This window comes from Mauremys reevesii, linkage group 6, assembly GCF_016161935.1.
Source record: "Mauremys reevesii isolate NIE-2019 linkage group 6, ASM1616193v1, whole genome shotgun sequence".
NCBI lineage: Eukaryota > Metazoa > Chordata > Testudines > Geoemydidae > Mauremys > Mauremys reevesii.
The window spans coordinates 106,659,341-106,682,437 of record NC_052628.1 but is presented as its reverse complement, the minus strand read 5'-3'; the positions used below and the strand labels follow the sequence as shown (position 1 = coordinate 106,682,437).

At 39.7% G+C, this 23,097-nt stretch overlaps 1 protein-coding gene and 1 long non-coding RNA gene across 5 annotated transcripts in view; both read left to right on the top strand.

Annotated features, from left to right (window-relative positions):
• UHRF2 (ubiquitin like with PHD and ring finger domains 2) overlaps positions 1-18,797 on the top strand; it is a 163,322-nt gene extending 144,525 nt beyond the window's left edge. For 3 of the 4 annotated variants that reach the window (XM_039545345.1, XM_039545347.1, XM_039545348.1), the window contains 7 exons: positions 3,943-4,049; positions 7,958-8,120; positions 8,778-8,915; positions 9,813-9,936; positions 10,400-10,563; positions 14,243-14,341; positions 17,709-18,797. In XM_039545345.1, the coding sequence (XP_039401279.1) occupies positions 3,943-4,049; positions 7,958-8,120; positions 8,778-8,915; positions 9,813-9,936; positions 10,400-10,563; positions 14,243-14,341; positions 17,709-17,855 (942 nt within the window). In that variant the 3' untranslated portion in view covers positions 17,856-18,797. The remainder of the gene's footprint in view (positions 1-3,942; positions 4,050-7,957; positions 8,121-8,777; positions 8,916-9,812; positions 9,937-10,399; positions 10,564-14,242; positions 14,342-17,708) is intronic. The other variant, XM_039545346.1, reaches the window with a different exon arrangement.
• A 463-nt stretch (positions 18,798-19,260) lies between these two features.
• The window catches only part of LOC120408429, a 37,465-nt gene continuing 33,628 nt past the window's right edge, over positions 19,261-23,097 (top strand). Inside the window, exons 1-2 of the long non-coding RNA XR_005600682.1 lie at positions 19,261-22,136; positions 22,463-22,605. This is a non-coding gene — a long non-coding RNA (uncharacterized LOC120408429). The remainder of the gene's footprint in view (positions 22,137-22,462; positions 22,606-23,097) is intronic.

The following is a 23,097-nucleotide window of genomic DNA, read 5'->3' as shown; positions in this document are numbered from 1 at the left end:
AATGCTCTCAATTCTGCTCCAGGGAATGCCTGGGTCACCATTCTCTTGAAGATGCTTTTCTCCCCAGATGGAACAGGCATGTGTTATATGCATTTCCACCAATTCCACTAATATCCAAAGTGGTATTCAAGATAAAGAAAGAAAATGCTAGAGGAGTTGTTATAGTTCCAGTGTGGCCAAGACAGACATGGTTTCCATATGTTTTTCAGCTGGCGGTCTGTCCACCATTTACTCTCCACCCCGTTCCTCACCTTCTTTCTTAAGATGTGGGCCAGATCCATCACCCAAATCTGCAAGTTCTCCTGCTCAAAGCATGGCTCCTCGATAGTTCCAAAACTTAGAAATGAATCGTTCTGAGGAAGTGAAGGAAGTACTGTTACATAGCAGAAAAATAGCTACTTTTCACACACACAAGAAATAACGGATTTTTTTTTTTAAATCTGCTAATTGTTACATTTCATAGATACTTACAGAAATGTCATTCAACTTGCTCACAAAAATCAGTTGTTTTTAAAAATGTGATCAATAGCACCAAATCATTCTTCATGCTTAAACCATAGAGCTCTTAAATTATATTTACCAATTCTTTATCAGCTTGTCACTATAATTCGTTCAGATTTCACAGAATGGTAGGTTTAAATTCACTAAAGTTTGGAAACGGCTTTGAAATCCTTGGATAGAAGGTGATATATCAGTGTAAAATATTAATGTCAAAAAAATGGAGAATATGATTCCTCTCCAAATGTATTTTTAATTGAGAATACATTATTACATTTAAATTTAGTTGATATTCTCCTGTTTAAAAATTCAAATATAATATTAGAAGCATTCTGAGACTGCTCAGTCAGAGAGCAGATACAGTCTAGACTCTAGGGCCTGGTCCACACTAAAAAGGGGGTTCGAATTAGGGTACGCAAATTCAGCTACGGGAATAGCGTAGCTGAATTCGAAGTACCCTAATTCGAACTACTCACCCGTCCAAACGCGGCGGGGTCGAACTCCGCGGCTCCCCCGTCGACTCCACCACCGCCGTTTGCAGTGATGGATTACCGGAGTCGACCGTGGCGCTTCCAGAGTTCGAACTATCGCGTCTAGATGAGACGCGATAGTTCGAACTCCGTGAAGTCGAACTCACCGCATCGACCCGCACGGTGAGTATGGACCTGCCCTAGGACAAGGTTTTCCATCAGCCAAACAAAAGACCAAGTTAGAATACTAAAATAACCTATGCAACAAAATGCTCTTATCTGTAGTTGAAAATATATTTTGCTTTGTTGTCAAACAAGACATGTTTTTTATATCTTTAAATACAAGAAGTTACAATTATTATGTACTATATTGAGCATCCCAAAGTGTGTTAAGGATAGTACTGATACAAGTAAAGACATATCCCCTGCCCTGAACATCCTTTGAGCTAAATTCAGACATGACGCTACAACTGAGGATAATAAGCTACAGATAGGAAAGAGGAGAAGTAGGGTGAGAGGTGTAGTAGTAGGATTATGCAGTTCTTCGAGTAATTGCTCATGTGTATTCCACAATAGGTGTACGTGCTTGCCACGTGCACCGGTGTCCGAAGTTTTTCCCCGAGCAGTACCCGTAAGGGAGCGCCCCATGCGACCTCTGGAGTGGCGGCTCCATGGCATGGTATTAGGTGCACTGCGCACCCCCCTCACCCTCAGTTCCTTCTTGCAGCCAGTGAAGGTGCTTAGGAACTGCTCTGCTCCAGCTTTGCTGTAGCTCATCCCCAGAACTCTTCTTGATTCAGTGTATGGTACCTATAGTTAGTTAGAGTAGTTTAGTTTAGTTTAGCTAGTGCACCCGGGCCGGGGCATGCCCCACGCCCCGGGTTTTAAGTTGTGCGACACTTGTAAGTGACCTATGCCAGTGAGTGATCCACATGTAGACTGTTTACGCTGTTCGGGGGAAACCCATCTCAGCGATTGCTGCAAGATTTGCAAGTCATTTAAGCCTCGGACCAAGAGAGACATTAGGCTCCGGGCTATCCTGATGGAGTCAGCGTTCACCCTGACTCTGGCACACCGCTCCGAGTTTGCACCGGGCACCGCAGTGTCAGTGTGTGGTGACCCCTAGGCACCATCTACTAGTTGGCACTGCTCCCCATCTACGAGGCACGCCAAGAAGGCTAAGAAGAGGCCTTCTCCACCATGGCACCGGAGTAAAACTGGGATAGAGGCTAGACCCGTGTTGGGCAGTCCTCGATCCCCATCGGCCTCTAGGCCTCCGACTCAAGATGAGCGGAGTAGTCCGGCCCATTCGGAGCAGGCTTCCCCGGATGTCTGGATGCCCTCCACACAGGAGGCCCTGCAAGCAGCCTGGGACGTTACGTCCATGCTGGTACCAGGAGCACTGCAAATGTTGGCCCTGCAGTCCAGAGGCAAGCCACCACTGGGATCTCCACAGTCGCCCCTGACTCAGTACCGGTCTCGGTTGAGGGAATATTCCCAATGCCGTTCGCCGCTCAGCAACTGTTCCATGCGTAGTCCATGTGGATCGCCATTGACTCCCACCAGGTTGTCTGGCTGAGTTCCGTCTGACAGAAACTCCAGGCACCGCTCCGACTTGAGGCGCAAACACTGATGAGACCGAGGCAGACGAGACCATAGGCCCTCATCTCGGAGGGGCTATCGTAGCCAGTCGTGACAAGAATGTCGACGCCGTTCCCGTTTGTTGTCTCACTCCAGGACGCCACCTCAGCACCGCTCCCGCAGCCTCCGGCGTTGATCGCTGGTGATTCGCCGTCGCAGATCCATCCACTAGAGCTGATTGCTGAGCAGCTGTTGCCGACGGCACCGGTCCTCCACATCGAGGTCACGGTCTCGAGGTTGGCACTGCTCCTGGCACCACCGCTCCTCCTGGTCCAGGGAAAGCAGCAGGTCATACATCAGCACGGCCATCAATGAGTCAGGCCAGCCAGGCTGAACAGTCTGCTCCGCCAGTGCCACAGTCAGAACTGAGGGTGGGGGGAACTCGCAGCGCCCCTTATACAGCGCCATGGAGGTGCCACTCCAGGAGTCACTAGGGGCACTCCTCTACGGGTACTGCTAGGGGAAAGACTTTTGACCGGGGCATGTGGTGAGCACGCACACCTATTGTGGAATAGAGCAACGCATCTTGAAGAACACCAGTTACAGAAAAGGTAACTGTCTTTTACTCAATTAAGGCATGTATAAAACTCTTTTGGTTTCACTGATTTGTGTTATTAAAAATGCTTTTGGAGAGGAATCATAAACTGTACTTAGAAAAGCAAATGCAAATACATGTCTCCATTCGAATAATAGTGAGTTCATAACACCAGTCTGACAGTGTTTGAGCGAAACTTCTCTTACAGCAGTAAATATAGCTAGAGATTCATTTTAGTAATGCTCTAGTTAATGAAGTTCTGTTTATCAATCCCAGCCCAGTATGGGCTGGATCCTACAAGGTGCTGAGTGTTCTGGCCCTGGTCCAGCAGTGCCCTTTTGCACATTCTTATCATTAAGTACAGGTATCATTGAAGTATAGTTAAGAACATGCTTAAGTGCTCCACTAGATTAGGGCCAGTGTGCTCAGCACCTTGCAGAATTGAACCCTATTTATCAGCGATGATAACACATATTTTGCAAATATGATTTCCTACTAAACTTTAATTGTTCTATCTTAATAACACTATAATTATGATCAGTGTATGCTGCCCTCCCTCCATAGTTTTTAAAAGCTAAGGGTTTAATAGTCAGAAGTCTGATGGTCATGGAACCTGTAGCTTTGTGTTGGTATAATTTCTAGAAGGAGAGTCATGTAGGAACGGAGCACAAATTCGTAGTTGTGCGTTAGGGAAATGTTCTTGTTTGTCTGAGCAAACAGGACCCATGAAGCAAGGGTGTTTTCAGTTCAGATGCTTTAATTTGGAATGTTAAAACAGAGGATAATCTTCTCCCACAGGATCGAGGCGATGAATTCACTTACACTGGGAGTGGTGGTAGAGATCTTTCTGGTAATAAAAGGATTGGAGAACATTCATTTGATCAAACATTAACACACATGAACAGGTAAGTTTTGAAGAATAAATTAAAGTCTTTCAAAGAACAATACTGTTATATTCCATTAATTTAAAAACTAATTTTTGATGTGTTCCTTTTATCACCTAAAATCCTTGTAAATGGTGGTACCTCTGGCAATCCACTGGCATTTTATCAGTGTCCTGTTATATTGATTTAAAACAGTAATTGTAGCTGAATAAAATACATTGCTGTATTATAGGTTTAGCTGGTAGCTATGTCTTTGGTTAAGGTTGCCTAACACATTCTGCTATAAGATCCTATTTTCAATGGCATAACTTTGCGAAATTTTGAGTGTTCAGGCTGAAATTTTCCATGCCAAGTATCTGGTTAAGGCAGACTTACTTATTTAGCTAAAATGGTTAACCATTTGCAAGAACATAAACCAGGGAATATGTTTTACCCAGGTTAAAAAAAAAAATCGTATCTGTTTCGCTGAAGTGCTAGTGCATCCATGTATTGGAGCAAGGGCATGAAATTAGGCCCGGGGTTGCCCTGATGTTAAGGATATTTATTTTGCTGTCCCCATGAAAATCTGACTAATTTTGGTCAAGTTATAAGCCTCTGGAAAAATTGTAGTTCAGACATGCTCTGTAAAGGCTTTGTAAAGTTTGGCAGCCGTATTCTCTGAAGATTCTGCTTGCAGTAGGCATGTTTCATTATCATTACAGCTCCTAGATGCTGACCAGACTTTGCATGCATTATTCCCATAGATCGACTGAGCATAGTGCAGTGAAGAGTTGCAAAGACCAAGTAGGACTTTCCCTGCAATCTCTGCTTCTGGCAGCACAGTTCCACTGTAATGCCAGACATTGGTACTGAGAGATGGGAAACTCCCAGACTCAGTGCTCCACCTGCTAGTGCCCAAGCGGTGATGAAGAAGAGAAGGAACAGCCTCACTTGAATACAGAGGGATGTGAAAGGGGGCAACAAGAACTAAGGTGGGAGTGGTTGAGAACATAGGGACAGAGACAGGCTTGGGTGATAGCGTTAGAGGAGTTTGCACAGGCAACCTTAATGCAAGCATTTCTTAGTATTTGCATCCTTGACTTTGTAACCTTACTGTTCTTTTAATTAGTTTTTTGTGTTTAATTGTTACATAGTTGCTGTAGATATAAAACACAGTTTATCTCAAATGAGGATATAAGTAATCTGAATAAAAGGTAATAGATACATTTTATGATTTAGTGCATTCATGTTTTTGCAGTTTAGTGCTGGAACTAGGTCATGTCAGTGTTCAAAATTAATTTTTGGATCTTTGCTATAGCAGACATGGCATTCAGCCTTCTTATTACAGGAAGTCACTCAGTGAGTGGGCATGGATTGAAGCATTTCCCCACCTTTCAAGCATGAGTCTACTGCTGTCTTAAAGTGGTCCCTCAGAAAGAGCTGAGGTTGCTTTGTTGTCACTTTTATTTCTAGTTATCAGATGAAGTGGTTGTAAGATAGTATAAATCACAGCACTTCAAAGATGCAATGTTGGGGGGTGGGAGGTTGTACTTACAAAATTCCTTAGGATTCACAACCATTCTTTACCTTATTTACATAGGATTCCAGGCAACATGATAATTCTTTCCCCAACCAGCAAAGGATAATAAAGGGATTTCTGATTACATCATCTCTGATGGAACACATCAGTGCCCTGTCAGTTGATTTTCATTCACAAGCAGGAAAACAGATCTGTTATAGCTCTCCTGAGCTATTTCATTAAATGCTTTCACTTGTTCTTTACCTGCACTTTTTCACATTAGCCTTTTCACATCTCCACCAAAACTCAATGTGAAGGATCTCTGTCATTTAAGCAGTACATCCAGAAACATTTCTTTTTGCATTGAAGAAGAAAGAGAAACCGACTAACCTGTGATTTTTAACAAAAAAAAAATTTCTGCTTTTTGATGATTCGTCAGTTTTTCCACAGTACAGCAATGCATTTAAATGGTCAGCCCTTACCCCCTGGACTCTTCACTAAAGCAATGATGATCCAGATATTCTCATAAAGAAGGAATTTCATCTATCTGTGTGTTGCTAGTCGGTGTTCATATAGGTAGATTTCTTTTACGTATTCCGGGTTGCCAAACTGAAGTATTGCATTTTTTTACAGAACATGGCTGCGTTTTTATTATGTACAGAAGAAAGTCAAATAATATATTACCAGCTTTTGGGACAAGATTAGGCAGAGTTACTCAGGAAAGGTGATCAGTATCCAATCCTGTACATTAGCCTGTATATGAATACATGACATCTTATACTGACCTAAAGTCACTGAGAAGCTTCATTTTGCAACTCCTCAAAAGGCATCTTCTGAATTTAATAAGCTAGTAGTTCATATGGGAAATTCCACCATATTTCTTTTCTGAGTGTTAACCTGACTTCTCTGGTGATTAAACATAAGGGACCAAATTTTCAGAACAAGAAGACTTAGGTTCATGCATTAGGCAACTTAGATATCTGAACAGCCACCATTTGATCACAAACTTTTTGTATGCATAGCAGTGCATGACTTTTTTTGCACGTAGACCGTAGTACTCTTTCTGAAAACTTGGCCTCAAGAATTTTATATAGTTCAGCGACTGACTTGCAATTATGACAAATTGTAGTCTTCATGGCTAGGGTGCACTTAGATGATAATCATAATAATAATTAATGAACAGGCTGCTAATAGGTTACAAACTATTTTTAAAAAGATATTCCAAGTGAGTTGTGCTCTTCAACATTAACCTCATGCTATGACAATTGATACAATTTTGTCACAGTAAAATAATGTATGATTAATGGCACAGGCAAAGTAAAAAAAAATATAATTTCTCTCTATGGTCACAGCAACGTTATGGACTCTGCTCCCATTCGTTAACAATTCATTAGTACGCTTTGATCTAGTCCTCTTTGAAGTGAGACTTGACCAAAGCAAACTAACAAAGTGTTAATGCACAGCCGCTGATCAAACCAAACAAATAAACTGTGACGGCGTGGCCAAGAAGTCCTGATCAAATATCTATTAGTAAACTTTGTTAGAGTTCAGACAGTGATGAATTCTTTATGGGAAAAGTAGTTTATTTTCTGTAGGTTCTCACCCTGAGATAATGAAAAATTTTCAAAGCATTATTCATCGGGTACATCTGCACAGCAAAACAAAAAAAAAACAAAAAAAAACCATGGCAGTGAGTTGCAGAGCCTGGGTCAATGACTTGGGGTTGTGGTACAGACCTAAAAATAGCAGTACAGACATTCCCGCTCGGGCTGGAACCTGAGCTCTGAAATCCAGTAGGTGGTTAGTGCCTAACTTTAAAATTGTTATTGCTCACACAGTACCTATTCTTTGGCAGTTTCACAGGCAAAGAAAAGTAATGCTTTAGTTATTGAGATCTGTTGGACAGTTATTGCATACCTTTTCCAGATGTGACTATTTGGCTGGTTTTATATCTTCACATGTGTTTGTTTATTGGCTAAAATAATACTAATTCTTATATACATTTTACTTCTCCCCCCTCCTTTTTTTTTTTTTTTTTTTAAGATGCCACTTTAGAAAACCTAATAATCTGAAATGATGTGGAAGGAAGACTAGGGAGATGTAAACTTTGCCTTAGCTGTTGTTGGTCATTCAGATTTTATCATTTTTGCCACATGATTTGAGAAATAACTACTCTAAAATAGGAATAATATTCAGCTTTTTGCATGCCACCATGTTTTGCCTGTTAGCATCCCTAAGGTTTTCTACTTGAACACTTAAAACAAAATTCCACGTGTTTCCATTTTTTTCCCCCTGGTTATCTATCCCTCTGCTAGATGGTGAAAGCATAATCTGGGAAGGTAAATAAAGCGTGACCTAGTCACATTCATGTTGAGCATTTTATATTTTATGATGCATTATATTATATGAAGACTTTTTAATACGTTTTTAGGGCACTGGCCCTAAACTGTGATGCTCCATTGGATGATAAAAATGGAGCAGAGTCTAAGAATTGGAGAGCTGGTAAACCAGTTCGAGTGGTGCGCAGTTCTAAAGGACGAAGGATCAGCAAATATGCCCCTGAGGAAGGCAATAGATATGATGGCATTTATAAGGTACACAGTTTTCTGCTACCTACTTTATTGCATTTTAAGAGGAAAATGCTGTTTAGATTCTAATGTTTCATAGCCTTTATTATTACATTGGAAGAAAGTGATCATGGTGTCTTAGTAAAGATTATGTAGCTTAGCTCATTCTGTATTGAAGACCATTTGAAATGAAAATATTCAAAGCAACAGTAGTAGAACATAGTCAGTAACAAGGATATATCAATCTGAGTAGATAAGCTGTTTTTACACACATGGACAGAACCAAACTGATCCCTGGGAACCCATTGATTTTTAACCCCACGCCTCCCAAAAAATCTTTCACAAACTTCTTAAAATTCTAGCATAAGAATGTATATCACTGAACATACTGTTCTACATTTATTGAAATAACCATTTGACAGTGGAGGGAAAAGAAGACTTAAAACTGTAGTGTATATACCGGTAATATGATTCAAGTCTGCTATGTTCTCTTTGATCTATATACAGTAAGACTATTTATGTGTGTTTTGATGGTTTATGGTAAAATAGTGAAAATCCAGTGAAGTGAGAACATTCAACTTCTGGCAAGATTTGCTTGAATTTGCTTTGGGGACCTAGTATGACATAACTTTATAAGCTGTTGGAGAAAATGCATAAACTAGTACTGGAACTATTGTGATTTAGGTGGTGAAATACTGGCCAGAAATTGGAAAATGTGGATTCTTAGTTTGGCGTTATCTTCTGAGAAGAGATGATGTTGAACCTGCGCCTTGGACCTCAGAAGGAATAGAACGGTCAAAGAAATTGGGTCTGAATGTACAGGTTAGAATCTAAATTCACAAACTTGTTTCAATGTTTTGTTCAAATAAGTTGAGTCTAACTTAAATTCTAATTGTAAAAAAGTCAGTTACATTCCATCTTCATTCTTCACATACTCATTGTGGTAAGGCCTACGGTCACAAAATATTTAAGATTTCCAGCAGTTTAGAAAACATTGCAATATTTAGGTAAAGCAGGATGAATTATGGCTGGAGCTTTGGGCCTGAACACTAAATTACCTTGCTTTTATGTGTTTGTCATTATTTGAGAGCCCAATAGGACAACTATTACTCATTTTGAATAGTACTCGTATGAGTTGTTCCATTGTTACTAAATGGAGCCTTAAATGTATCTCCCCTGATAACTTTGAAAAAATATGTCCCTGTTGTTTTTCCCAACTTTGTACCCAATGACTGTGGAGCTCCCACAGAGAGGCCAATCTCTCGGGATTGCAGAACTTCTGGGCAACTGGAAACTCATTTCACATGAGTTTTTTTCCCCCTCGAGTAGCTTTACCAACTCCCTGTTCTGGAGCTGGGAAGATTCAAGGCAGTTATGCCTTTCTCAACAGGCCAACCTTTTCCTTGGATGGATTACCTTGTCACAGAATCAGCATCTTCAGCTTTAACTCTGTGGTTTGTGGAGTTTGGAAGGCCATGGATATCTTTCACTGGATTGGTCCCTTTTACATCAAGCTTCATCAGATTTTATGACTGAATTACAATTCCCTAAAAATAGATGTTACACATGTAACTTCATTTTCTTGCTTATGTGAGTCCTTTGAAATTATTTCAATGTGTAGGTTTTGTGGTTGAAGTTTTCTTTGGAAATGGACATCCCCATATTCCAGCAGATTTTGTTTTATCTTTTAAAAAAATAAATCTTTGTTTTTCTGTTTAGTATCCAGAAGGTTATCTGGAAGCCATGGCTAGTAAAGAGAAGAAAGATAAGGTTAAAAAGCAAACTGTGAAACAGGAGCCAACCAGACAGAGCAATGGAAACCAGAAACGGTCAATTGATAATGGTATGTCTTCTTAATTTTTTGAGACTAGGTAGAGTTCTATCAAGTTGTATGTATTAAAGTCAATAATATGAAAACTGCTAAGAAAACAGAAGCCATGTGGGATAAGAATGTGAAATAAGAAAAAATGTTAGTGTTCAACTAAATGTAAAGGAGAGGTTGGTCCTAATAGGATCCTGTTCAGTGCTGGGCAGGGGAGAAAGGATAAAACTGTCTGAGAAAAGAAAATACTGTATAATTTTTCTCTCCATTCCTAACACTTTTTCTATTTTTTCAGAAAGAAAAAATGAACAGTCTTATGTGTAGCCTTGTGCTGCAGTCCAGAATAAAGCTGAACAATAGGAAGAATTTATTAGTTTTTCACAAATAAGATTCCTGTTTAAGACTTGTAGATGCTTTGTATTCCCTTCTTAAAAGTTCACACTAACACTCTGCTCTTATTGTGTCTGCTGATAATATTTTTCAGTAGGTATAGAGGACCCTAAAAACGCATCCAAAACCATGAGACTGGGAGATGGAGGAAAAGGAGAGGCTTTCCAGCTAACCCAGCAACAGCAGTGGCTGATAAGAGAAGACTGTCTGAACCAGAAACTGTGGGATGAAGTGCTTGCTTCACTTAAGGAAGGACCAGTATGTTTGCAGCTTGCTTATATTATTCTGCATTTTTACGTCAACCGGAATTTTAGCCTACATAGTTTGAAAGAGAGATTTTATTAACTCTTGTCTCATACTTGAAACACACCAATGCTAATGAGGGGGAAAAATATTTATTTATTTTTATTCTTTTTTTTACACAAAAACTCAAACAATAGTAATACAGTTGCTATCTCTGTCATCTTTTACACTGTGAATATATGTCCTCTGTGTGATGCATGCATGAGAAATAAGACATAAAAAGAAAGATAATGCTTCTCAGTAATACTGTCTTTACTTAAAGTAATTGACAGGAAATTTAATTTTATGTTCTAACTCAAAGAGGAGATGGTAGAGAAACGCTGGGAAGGCCTGATGTGGATAGTTATATCCAAAGGTTCATCAGATACCAAGTTAGTTTAAAAAGCACACACATTATCCTGAGAGATAAAAACATACACTACCACAAATAAAGATAGTTTAAGGGCCCAATCCTGCAGCTGTTAGTTGGGGGCAATCCCTGTTCACATGATATGGGGCAGGAAGATCAGTCCCTAAGACAGCAAGGGTGTATGTAAAACACAGTGTACAGTATAAGTATATAAAATGTTAAGGAAACAACAAGGGATAGTCCAAGGTGGAGGAGACAAAACCCCAATATAAAAATTCCACAGACCTTATATCCCTTCAAAAGGGTAAGTGCAGAATAAAATCACCTCCCTGCCCAAAATACACTACATGTGAACATTAAGTAATCTTCATGACACTCTGGTTGGTAGTTATTTTACCCAATTTACAAATTGAGAAACCAATGCACAGAGACAGTAAAGCTGAAGGTAAAAAATCAAGTCATGAAAAACTAAGAGATGTTATACCTTCCCCAGAGCATCTCTCTGCCTCCCAATTACAAATTCTTTAAATATTAAAAATACCAAAAAAAAGCCCACCTTGGCCCTACAGTCTTGGCTGTAATACTACTGTATCTGAGTAGCTGGTGATAGTGCATGGGTAAGTGAGTTTGATATCATCAGTAGTAGTTTCTCCCCATCTTCTCATTCACCTTTGCTCTTTTCTGTTTGTTTCTCTTCTCTTCCTCCCTCCTTATAACTCTTTGCATCTTATTTTTTTCTTTTTCCCCCTCTTTACCTCTGCTTTTTTCCCCATCCCAGCCTCCCTTTTTCTTTCCATCTCACCTCCGTCTTCTATATGTCTCCCTCTTTGCCCTCCTTATTGTTCTCCGAGCTGCAGTCATCAGAGGATAACATGAGCACACCTGAGTAGATATGGGTCATGTAATGTCCAGTAGAGGACAAGATTTTTGGGAATAGACACACAAAGAAAATGTATTGGTAGTAATTAGTTGATTATGTAAATCACTTTGAATGTGTAGATTGATGTAGAAATAGTAGTAATATATAGACTGATCCTAGAGAGAAAAAAATACCTAATGTTAATAGAGTACACAAACACTTTGCAGAGCCATTGCTCCAACAGCCAGCTATCAGCAACTATGTTAAATGCCTGCATCAGTATTTGGTACCAATCAGTCCACAGTATCTATATTTGTCTTCTTCAGGAAAGTCTAAACTCCTTATAATAGCCTGTAACTAGCTGGTCCTTCCAGATACACTGAGGGAAGGATAGAACAAAAAACACTAGCAGACTTCAGAAAAATCCAAAGCAGGAAAATAGGATGCCTAAAAATGAACACCAAAAAAATTCCATTTATTTGGGAAGTAGCAGGACCAATTTACTTATTATTAACATGAATTCTCTGAAAGCAGAAGTTCCCTGTTCTTCCATTTAAGATACTTCTCCACTACACTGCTGCTAGACTAGTAGCTATAAAGGAGCTGAGATAAAGTTATGAGCCGTTTTCCTGTGTTCCCTCCAAGGCATATGTATTAACTTTTTTTAAATGACTGGAGAGGTTTGACTCCTAAAGTTATACATAACACAAAGGTACGTGTAACAATAGAAAATACTAGCTTGTGAGAAATCCAGTTACTGGGAAGTATTCCTCTAGATTCCTACCTATAATTTTGACACTGCCTGATACTATATACATTTCCATACAGCTCCCACTAATGTTAATAGGAGTCAGCTAGCTCTCTGCACTGAAAATGGCCCTCTTGACCATTAAAGCACACTGCTGTCTACTTTTTTCACTTGTACTGTATATATGGTTCAGTTTGAATCAAATAATTCTGATATTTAAAAAAATATTTTAAAGGTCTCTATTTTGTGTAATTATAATTCTAGTTTTACATCTATATGGAGCGAGGAGCTCCTGAGCAACTAAAATATCAGAGCTAGAATCTGCGTAAGGCCTACTGTGCTTCTAAAATACCCAATACAAATTTGCCCTGTCCCAATGGGTTGCTTTGGGAAGACTGAGATGTAAGGATGAATGTTTACGTTTGCAGAGTGGTCTTTTCATCTGTTTTCACAGCATAGAGGAAAGTAATTAAACTAGCCACAATCCTTGTGTGAGTACAATAGCAGGTGCAGAGGTGGCCTGCTCCAGGAAAGGGTTAGGTGCTTTGTTCCCCTTTGTGTAGAGAAGTAGAGATCACTTTGCTAGAATTCTGCGCATCTGTGACAAAGGCAGCTTCAAAAGGGAAGAATAATCACTTAATACAGGTATATAACTTCCCATGTTTCCTGACCCCTGCTGAGAATCCCTAGGTCTTACTGTTTTAACAAACATTAATGTGGAACTAGTACTTTTTCATAACCTTGGTTCTCTGGATTCCCAAGGGGATTTGGAGAAGCAGGAAATTTAGCATGGCCATGGACCAGCTTTCTGGCCACCCCGTCAGATGTATTTGTCATGGGTATGAAGGGTTGAGGAAGACTGAACCCAACCAAATATCCAAAATAACGAATTTAAAGCCAATTGAAAAAACAAAGGTATAACAAGTTCAATGTTTATTATTTATTATTAATGTGCTTAGCATTGTTCTTCCCTAAGAAGTTTACAATCTAAGAAGAAACAGTAAATAACATTCTCAGTCATGTAAGCATGAGATGAGCAGAATATAGAAATAGATAACATTGGCACAAGGTGAGTGCATGGCTGTATTAGACACAAAATATTTCTGCAGGCGTGGGAGCAATACCAGTGGCCTTTTTGGAAGAAATGTGCAATTCAGACTGTCTGGCATGAAAAAAGGAAGCTAGAATATAAACAAGCTAACTATGCTTACCTACAAAATCAAGCTGTCATGTAATCATATTTGGAGAAGTGAAGTGTCTGTGGATTTCCCAACTCTTGGCACTTGTGCAAAATTATTAATCAGCACTAACTCGGGAACTCCTGGCCTGCTTAGAGCCCCAGGCTTAGGAAAAGAATAACATTTATGTAAAATATGGATGAACGTAGAAGCTGTCATATGAGAATGGGCTGGTCTTTGTGCTTTTTCCAAACACTTATGGGCCCCAATTCTGTTCTCAGTTACTCTAGATTTACAGCTGTGTAAATGAAAGCAAAATTTGGCTCACCAGGTTTAAATTTGTACATATTTAAGTAGGCGTGATTACTACAGTAGTTGGGCAAATGATTTGCCCCTGTTAAAAACTGCATTAGCTACAATAATTTTAGACAATCCACACAAGGGTATTATTCAAATAGAACGTTCTCATCCCATTTTTTCTTTCCTTTATCCTACACTAGAATTTTCTGAAGAAACTGGAACAATCCTTTATGTGTGTCTGCTGCCAGGAGCTGGTTTACCAGCCAGTGACAACAGAGTGCCTCCATAATGTCTGTAAAGTAAGTACAAACTCTGGCCTGCTCTGGATTGAGTTTCTGGCATTGATGCACCAGTTAACTGAGCCAGTCTATATTTTAGCAAGACAATAATTATACCAAGCATTCTGACCAAAGAATGCAACGTTTGCTCCCAATTTGGTGTGATTATGGTTTATTTTAAATGAGCAATCCGTATTTTCTTCCATTTTATGTGTGTCAAACTTCCCTTAGTGTTGCTCCTTGAAATCAGTGAAATTTCACTAGGGACTGACATGGTTCAATAGCTAGACTTCAGCACAATAACACAGACCTCATTTCATCTATTTAGGAAAGACAAGAGCATATTAAATTCTACAACAAATGATTAGATAAAACAATGCAATACAACTTATATTGGTTCATTACCTGAGTAAGTTATGGTGTCTTAACACTATTTGATGGGCACCCATTGGGAAATTATATTAAATTTGTAGATTTCAATGCCAGAAGGAATCATTGTGATAATCTAGTCTGACCTCCTGTATAACACAGGCCATAGAATTTCCCAAAATAATTCCTACACTAGAGCATCTCTTTTAGAAAAAATCCAGTCTTGATTAAAATTTGCTGGTGACAGAGAATCCACCATGACCCTTGTTAAATTGTTCCAATGGTTAATCATCTCAGTGTTAAAAATGTACATATTCTTTCCAGTCTGAATTTGTCTAGCTTCAACTTCCAGTCATTGGATTGTGTTATATCTTTCTCTGCTAGATTGAAGAGCCCATTTATCAAGTAGGGCTTATAGACTGTAATCAAGTCAGCCCTTAACCTTCCCTTTGTTAAGCTAAATAGATTGAGCTGCTTGAGTTTATTGCCATAAGACTATATATATAATAAATAAAAACTTCATCTTTTCAGACTTGAAGACTTGGATACCAGACAATTTATGGAATCCAATGTTTACTAGATATCAGTACAGTAGTGTAGTCTGTATAGTAAAAAAAAAAAAAGTTAGTAGTTGTACCTTAGACTAACAAAATTTTTTTTAGCATGAGCTTGAGCGTGAAAAGCTCTCTTCTTCTGAGCATAGGGGCCTGTGGTATGCATACTCTTCCCTTTTTTGTGTCTCTGTGTGTATAAATATCTCCTGTCTGTGTGTGTTCCATTCTATGCATCCGAAGAAGTGAGCTTTAGCTCACGAAAGCTCATGCTAAAATAAATTTGTTAGTCTTTAAGGTGCCACAAGTACTCCTAGATATCAGTAAAGACTTTGCATATACATATACAGAGAGAGAGAGAGTATTTGTGTGTAGGGATGTATATATAGACACATACACTGCATTGTACATGTCACATCTGCTTCTGTTATATCAGTTATCTCTGTTGCATGTGTTTTCTCTGCCAATATGTTTTTACATGTTAGCTGTATGGTCACAGTTCAAGGGATGTGCATGCCTGAGAATAACTCTGCCATTTTATTGGCGATATAGGTTATTGATTTACTAGCTCCGTAGAAGAACAATTTGGTTTAACGGTACTTGGATCATTATATTTTCCAAGTACAAAATCCACTCATAAAGTTTAATTTTTAAGACTAGTGTTAGCACCTCATACAACACAAATCACTTATTTATTATTATTTATGATATGGTAGCAACGAGAGATCCTGAACAAAAAATAGATTCCATTGTTCCAGATGCTGTACAAACACTTAGGGTAAGGCCAGTGTCTTCCTAAGAGCAGCAGGCTATCAAGGGCTGCACAGGCAGGGAGACGTGCCCCTCCCACAACCCAGTGCAGCCAGAGCTGCCCTGGCCGGGGAGAGGTGCCCAGCCTAGCTGGAGCTGCCATGGCTGGAGAGAGGCGCCCCTCCCACAGTCCAGCCCAGACCCGCCGGAGCTGCCGTGGCCCAGGAGAGGTGCCTCTCCCCCAGCGTTGAGCTGTGGCAGCAAGAGAGGGCTGGGGGGAGTCCTCTCTCTCTGCCGCAGCCCCCGGGGCAGCCTGCACCCCGGAGCCCTCACCCCCCCCGCTCCGCAGCCCTGAGCCCCCACCACACATCACCTCCATATTGGTGCACATAACAAAATTCATTCCGCACATGGACATAAAAAATTAGAGGGAACGTTGGCCAGGACTTCTGAATAAACAGAAGTAAGGGAGTGGAAAAAACAAAGGAAAGAGAGGAAGGGAATGAAGAAGGCTGGATAGATGGTGAGGATCCCAGAGGACAAGGATAATGAGGGTGGCAACAAAATGACGATGAGGGAAGAAAACAGTCTGCTACTATAACTGCTGCCCAGGAGCTGAGATTCTCCTTGCCCCTGCTGCTCCCAGAGGCTGTCTCTGTTCCATGAGATTCTGCTCTGCCTTCTCCACCCACATGCCTAGGGAAGGACAAAAAGGGGTCACTTGGAGACCTGGGGACAACAGAAAAGGGAATGGGATATTTATTTGTAAATGTTTGGTATAGATTTTGTGGAATACCATGTGTATGATTATTCTACATATCTCCCTTGAGGACTGAATATTGGGATCTTTCATAAAGATGGAGTCAAGTATCAGGGGTAGCCGTGTTAGTCTGGATCTGTAAAAGCAGCAAAGAGTCCTGTGGCACCTTATAGACTAACAGACGTTTTGGAGCATGAGCTTTCGTGGGTGAATACCCACTTCATCGGATGCATCCGACATCCATCCGACGAAGTGGGTATTCACCCACAAAAGCTCATGCTCCAAAACGTCTGTTAGTCTATAAAGTGCCACAGGACTCTCTGCTGCTCATAAAGATGGAGTAGATTTGGACTGCATGTTTTTTGTTTTGTTTAGTACTTACTCCATTAGACATTTGCCCTGAATGTTTTGTCTTATATAGAATTAGTAAGCTTGCTTTATTTATTTATTTAGCATGTGCATAGTAAGCTTAATAAAAATAAGTTTTAAAAAAAGTATTTAAATAAAATGTGTTTTTTTTCTAAATTAGAAAGGAAGAATTAGGGAAGAGTTTGCAAAGCCCTAGCAAGTTCATAAAACTTTAGATATAAGCTACAACTGCGTATTCAGAGTCATAGCTTGAAATGAAAGGCTGCGATGTTTGAGAAGTTTATCAGGAATGCTAAAAAGAATCTGCAGACGGAGCTCTCCGACCTACAGAGAGGCGGGGGGAAGTGGAGTCCTTCACTGGTGACACTGTACTTTAATTCATGCCAAACTTACTGCTTGTACTGTAGCCAGGAACAGCGTTCTTTGTTGTCTTCCTCTGTGTAATGGCAAGAATGTGTATCAGAAGACTTAGTAACAGCTTAGTAACAGTTCTAGCTATTCTGAGCACTACATTTGCTCTCTAGTAGTTGCTTAGCTAGTTGTTCAGCACAAAGCAAAAGCTGTAATTTTCTTTCCTTGCATGACTTAGAGCTGTTTACAGCGCTCCTTCCGAGCTGAAGTCTTCACCTGCCCTGCCTGCCGCTATGACCTTGGGAAGGGCTACACCATGGTTCCCAACAAGATACTGCAGACACTACTTGACCAGTTCTTCCCTGGTTACAGCAAAGGACGATGATATGTTCAGCTCCAGCCTGACTTCTCCCAGTGACTATAGACAATAAAGGAGAATAAACATGGGAGATTCAACAGTGGACCAGCCAACTTGATGGGACTCAACATATTGTCACATTTTGAAGCAGCTCTCTTCCCCCTACAGCCATCTCTTTTGTGTAGTGAGAACTCAAATTCTCAGCTGTCTTTCACCATCAAAGGTAGTCTTGGCCAGTTGACAACTAGTTTTTAAAACAGAAAAACAAAAGCCTCAGCTCTGACTGGTCGACTGTAGCTGATGCTTAAATTATGTTGGTTTTTTGTAACTACCTCAGGACAGAGGAAGATAATTTGTGGGGATTAAAGAAGTTCAGTGAAGTTTTAGCTACACACTGCCTCCTGAATATTAGTTGTGCCTGGTCCAGGCAGTTTGATTTACAAAAGAAACCAAGAAAAACAACAACAAAAAAAGCAGCACTTAAACCAGTTTGATTAAAGAACAAAAAATTCTATGGTGTGCATAATCCTTTTTTCTTTTTTTCCCATTATGCTGCATTTTTTTTTTTTTTTTTTTTGCAAGAACAGGCTGATTTTTAGTCTATTTTTGTGAGCTTCATTGTGCTTTTTCTTGTATCTTATGCAAGTTGACTACTAATGACTAATGAGAACAATATGAATGCATTGTTGCTTCATTAGCGTAAAGTGATCTGTGTTTTTTGCACTTAAGGAGGGTATTCAAGACACTCTAGTTGTGTAAAAAAAAAAAATTCATATGAAACAAGCCACTTTTGTATTAGTTAAAACTGTATGCTTTTAGTAGGACTTGTATCAGTGGCAATACATCTACTCAGCATTGAAGGCAGTGCTAGCTAGGAGACGGTTCAAATCGCTTCATATTGTGATCTGAAATTTTATATACAGTATATTCCCCCAAAATATACATTAAATATTTTATGATTCAGAAAAAGTTGCTAGTTATTGTTGCTTTGTATTGTAACAACCATGTAGTCTACTTAACAAAAGTACTTTTTTATAGTAAATGTTTTCTTCAGGTGGGTTTTTTATACTTAAAATGGGATATTATATGAACTTGCATTTCAAATGTTGGTAATGAGGACAAATAATGAATATATTGGCCCACTGTCTGCTTTAAGGACAAAAGAACTTAATCCATTGTTGGTAGGTTTAACAGACATCTAATGGTCTCAGAATGTAATCTAAGGTTTGCGCTAGTGGGGAGTTATCACTCTTAAAGATACATTTCAGACCAAGGATTTAAAATAAACCCAAACGCTACTTTAATTGGGGTCTTCTTTTTATATCTTGGCAGCAATGAGTTCAGTCGTTTAGCATGTTTGCTTACCAGAGTCACAACAGAAGAAATCTAAATGTGAGAGAGTTTGTCTTACGAAAAGTGGGAGGATAAACAAACCACCTAACCCTTCTATTATGTAGTCCTGGTTATAGGTATCTGATAAGCTTGGAATAACATTACTTTTAACCTTTTCAGCAGGAAAGTAGTAATATGTTTGACCTTTTATCTGGTAAAGCCTTCTGTCTAAAGTAACATTTCTCTTTCATTCCAGGAGATGGAATTTCCACTGCAAGTATCCTAATGCAAAATGTACAGGCATCAATGTTAGATATCCCAACCACACTCTCACTGCCCAAAAGGCTTCTGTTGAGCAAAAATTTGAGGAAATAGGATAATTCTCCCTTTGGCTTTTTCCTGTACTTAACATAGAATGAAATTGGTTCCAACGTCATCCTTCAAACAGACCTGTGAACATTGAGGCTCAGACTTTCAAAGGAACCTTAGACAGATGCCCAAATTCCTTTTGATATTGACGGAGTTTCTTTAGGTTCTTTTGAAAATGGTAGCCTGACTATTCTTCTGGTTAAAACCTTCACTGATTTGGAATATATTTTCATTGTAGACAGCATTCCCACTATAATGAAGCAGTCTACAATAGCTTGACGTACAAGATGCACGCAGTCAATTCTGCACTATTTCCAAGTGATGTTTAGGTCCCGTAAAGTTTTTATGGTACCTTTTATGATAGCCTTACCTGACTGATTAGTAGCAATTAACATTCATTTGACAGTCAGAGATTCAGAGACTAACATACTCAGAGACTGAGTAATAATATACCATTTTAATATTAAAATCTTCAACGCCATAAAACTTTTCAATGGAGAAAGAGAAATCTTCAGTAATACTCTGACTTTTTAATTGTAGCTTGTTACCATTGTTCCTAAAGCTTTTCCTGAATGTTCATATTGTGCCTCAAATTCAGATGAATGAATAAGGTGAACAATACTTCTTCAAATCTGAAGTGAGATTAAATTTTAAACAATCTGAAATTGTGCATTGTACCAAAGCACTTAATTTTAAGTTCCAAGTTAAGCTTAAACTGTTTGTGTGCAAATGCCAGTGATTTCAAATAAGAACCACACAGAATCCAGTTCTATAAATAATTGGAGTGCCTAACTATGTTCTTAAGTTTCAATTTAACATTTATTTTCCTAATTCAGAATAGTGTGGTGTTTCACTAGCACTTCTCCCATTATCATCAGTTTGGTGTAATGGCTGGCTTAAGGGAGTGCATGACTTACAAAGCCAGGCCTAGGAAGTTCTGCAGTTTAATTAGTTTTGGCACTAGCAGTTAGCAGGAGGGGAGCCTACCACTAAAATGATTAATGTGGTACATTTCTGATGTTTTTATAAGATTGGATATGGGAGGAAATCACACCAAGAACAACCATGTCTTGTATCCGTACTGGACAGAACGAAGCCCACTTGATGGGAAGAAACGGTGACACACTCAGTGTGACAAGGCCTCTTCAAGAAGGGCAGTGCAACAACTGAACAAGGCCCTCTAGAGCTGGAGTTTGCCTTCAGCCATATTTACAGGCCAATGTGCAGTGGTATTTTATGTGCTTTTTATAATAATTAAACATGATTTCATTTTGGTGCAAGTGGCTTTTACAGCAAATAACTTTGGAATTAAGAGTTAGAATTTTCAGACACCCACTTCTAATGTCTCAGGCTGTCAGCACAGAGGCACCGCTAGACTGATTTTGGTGTCTCTGGATTTAATAAATGCAGAAACTGTTTGACTACTTAATAGGAATTTCTTAATGTGCCACACTTAGTTTTAGCAACACGTACTCCTTATTGGCAATAAAACCGGAACTGAATTGACTCACATTTTAGACAATATATTCTTTCTATTTCAACTGGCAGCACCAAAATAACCCCTGCAAGGTTGGTGCAACAGCCAGAGCTTTTAGAGTTATGTGCCTCTTGTAGAGAGACTGTTCAGGTGCAACTGAAGGTCTCCATACAACTGTTTGCTTGTATTCCAGTAAGAGTTGGAGTTTTCAGCCCTACTTTGCTAAGCAGTGTGTGGACACTTGGCAAAAGTCTCTGTCCTGAACTTTGCAACGTAAGTAAGCTCTATCATCATTTAGAGGCACTATTGGAAGGCTTACATGTCTTTACTTGTTGTTGTTATCAATTAGATTTTTAGGCAAAAAGATTCTTTTCCCCAAGAATCAGGCAAGCACAGACAATACTGAAGGGAGGTTATTCACGATACCAGGAAGACTGACAAGCAGCTTAAAAAATATGGTGCTATAGTGGCCAGTTATATACATTCTCTTATCAATTCATTTCCATTTATCTGTACATACAGAGACAGACACTGTTACAAATTAAGAGAGAACCCTGAACAAGGATAAGAACAGTACATACATACAGAGGTCATCCTAATTGCATCAAACGTCTATGACTACCTTGCGTGGGAAGGAGGCAGGTTGGGGGCTAGGGATGAGTGCTTATAGATATCCGGTGGGCTGTGAAGGGAGGGTTTATTCTGTTCTAAGAGCTGAGCTACTGGGCGGGCATTGACCATATAAGCTTATCAATTGTTTACAGTTGTAGGTGTTGTTGCTACTGAAGCATTCCTGCTTGTTCTGCCGTTTCTGTTTTAGCTGTTAGCTAAATTTTAACTCTTGCCTGACAAGATGTTAATGCATCAAAGATGTAACTTATGGTGTTTTCAAAATTATAACACGGCAATCTAATTCTTGCAAAAGTAATGGAATGGTACTACTAAAGCATCTTTGATATTGAGTATCACCTTTAGTAAATCAGTCCAGAAAAGATGCAGTTGGCTGTACAGCCTAAGATGGTGGTGGATGTCTGGGCTGAACGGGCATTGCTACTGAAAAATCTCCCATCAAAGGCAAGAAGGGTTGCACGTGCACCTGCCGTGGAGCTATACTACTTCAAGAAATAAGGGTAAGCTGTTTCATAAGAATCTATATAGATTAAGGATCCATAATTACAATTCAGTACTCAATAGTACCCAAATACCTAGGAAAGCTGAAATTTCCTTGTGGTTTGCAGGTCACCCCTTCCGCTGACAAAAAGAGGTTTCTCTTCCTTGCCCTCAGCGGGGCTCTCCAAATAGTCTCTACATTTTCCCAATATTCAATATTCCAATTTCCTCTACCTATGTCTTACTCAGGCATCTATAAACCTTTCCCTTGATCCCACAGATTTCTGGGCCTGGTGTGATACATGCATTCCTTCTGTGAATCCAACATCCAGATCTTCTGTTTCAGCTCTCTTCCACTTCACCCTCTTCTGCTGTTAAGCTGCCAGAGAAGCCATGATTCTTCCCTTCTGCAGAAGTTGATAAGATTTACAAAGTGAAAGCATTGCACACCTTTTATGGCAGGCACAGTGGACTGCTTTTGGTTGGAAGGTAAGGGAGGCACTCACAGGAGGGGAGGGGAAGGGAGAAAGGGTCCCTGCTTCTGTCTTAGCTAAGCAATACCTTCCTTTGACTGCCATCATGTGCACTTAATTCTTTGTGAGGAAAGTCCTGGCTTGAGGAACTGTGTGGAGGCAGGAAGCCACAATCATGAGGCTTGTAGGCATGTCGAAAAACAAGGATGATGGGTTTAGAGACTGTGGAACACGTTCTGAGAGAGGGATATTGCCACTCTTTGAGGTCAGACTGTCATCTTGCAAATTACCTAAGTTGCTGTAGCTCCAACTTGGTCCCAAGGATGGGGTTAACCATAGGGTTGACAACTCTGACTGAAGCTATTCTGGGAGATTTTTTCCCCCAACATGACATAATGTAATTTGCTTAAAATATCCTATTAAAGTCTCCCGGATTGCCCTCAATAGTCACTGGGCAATCAGTGCCGATTTCGGGAGACTCCCGGCCAACCGAGGTGGGTTGACAACC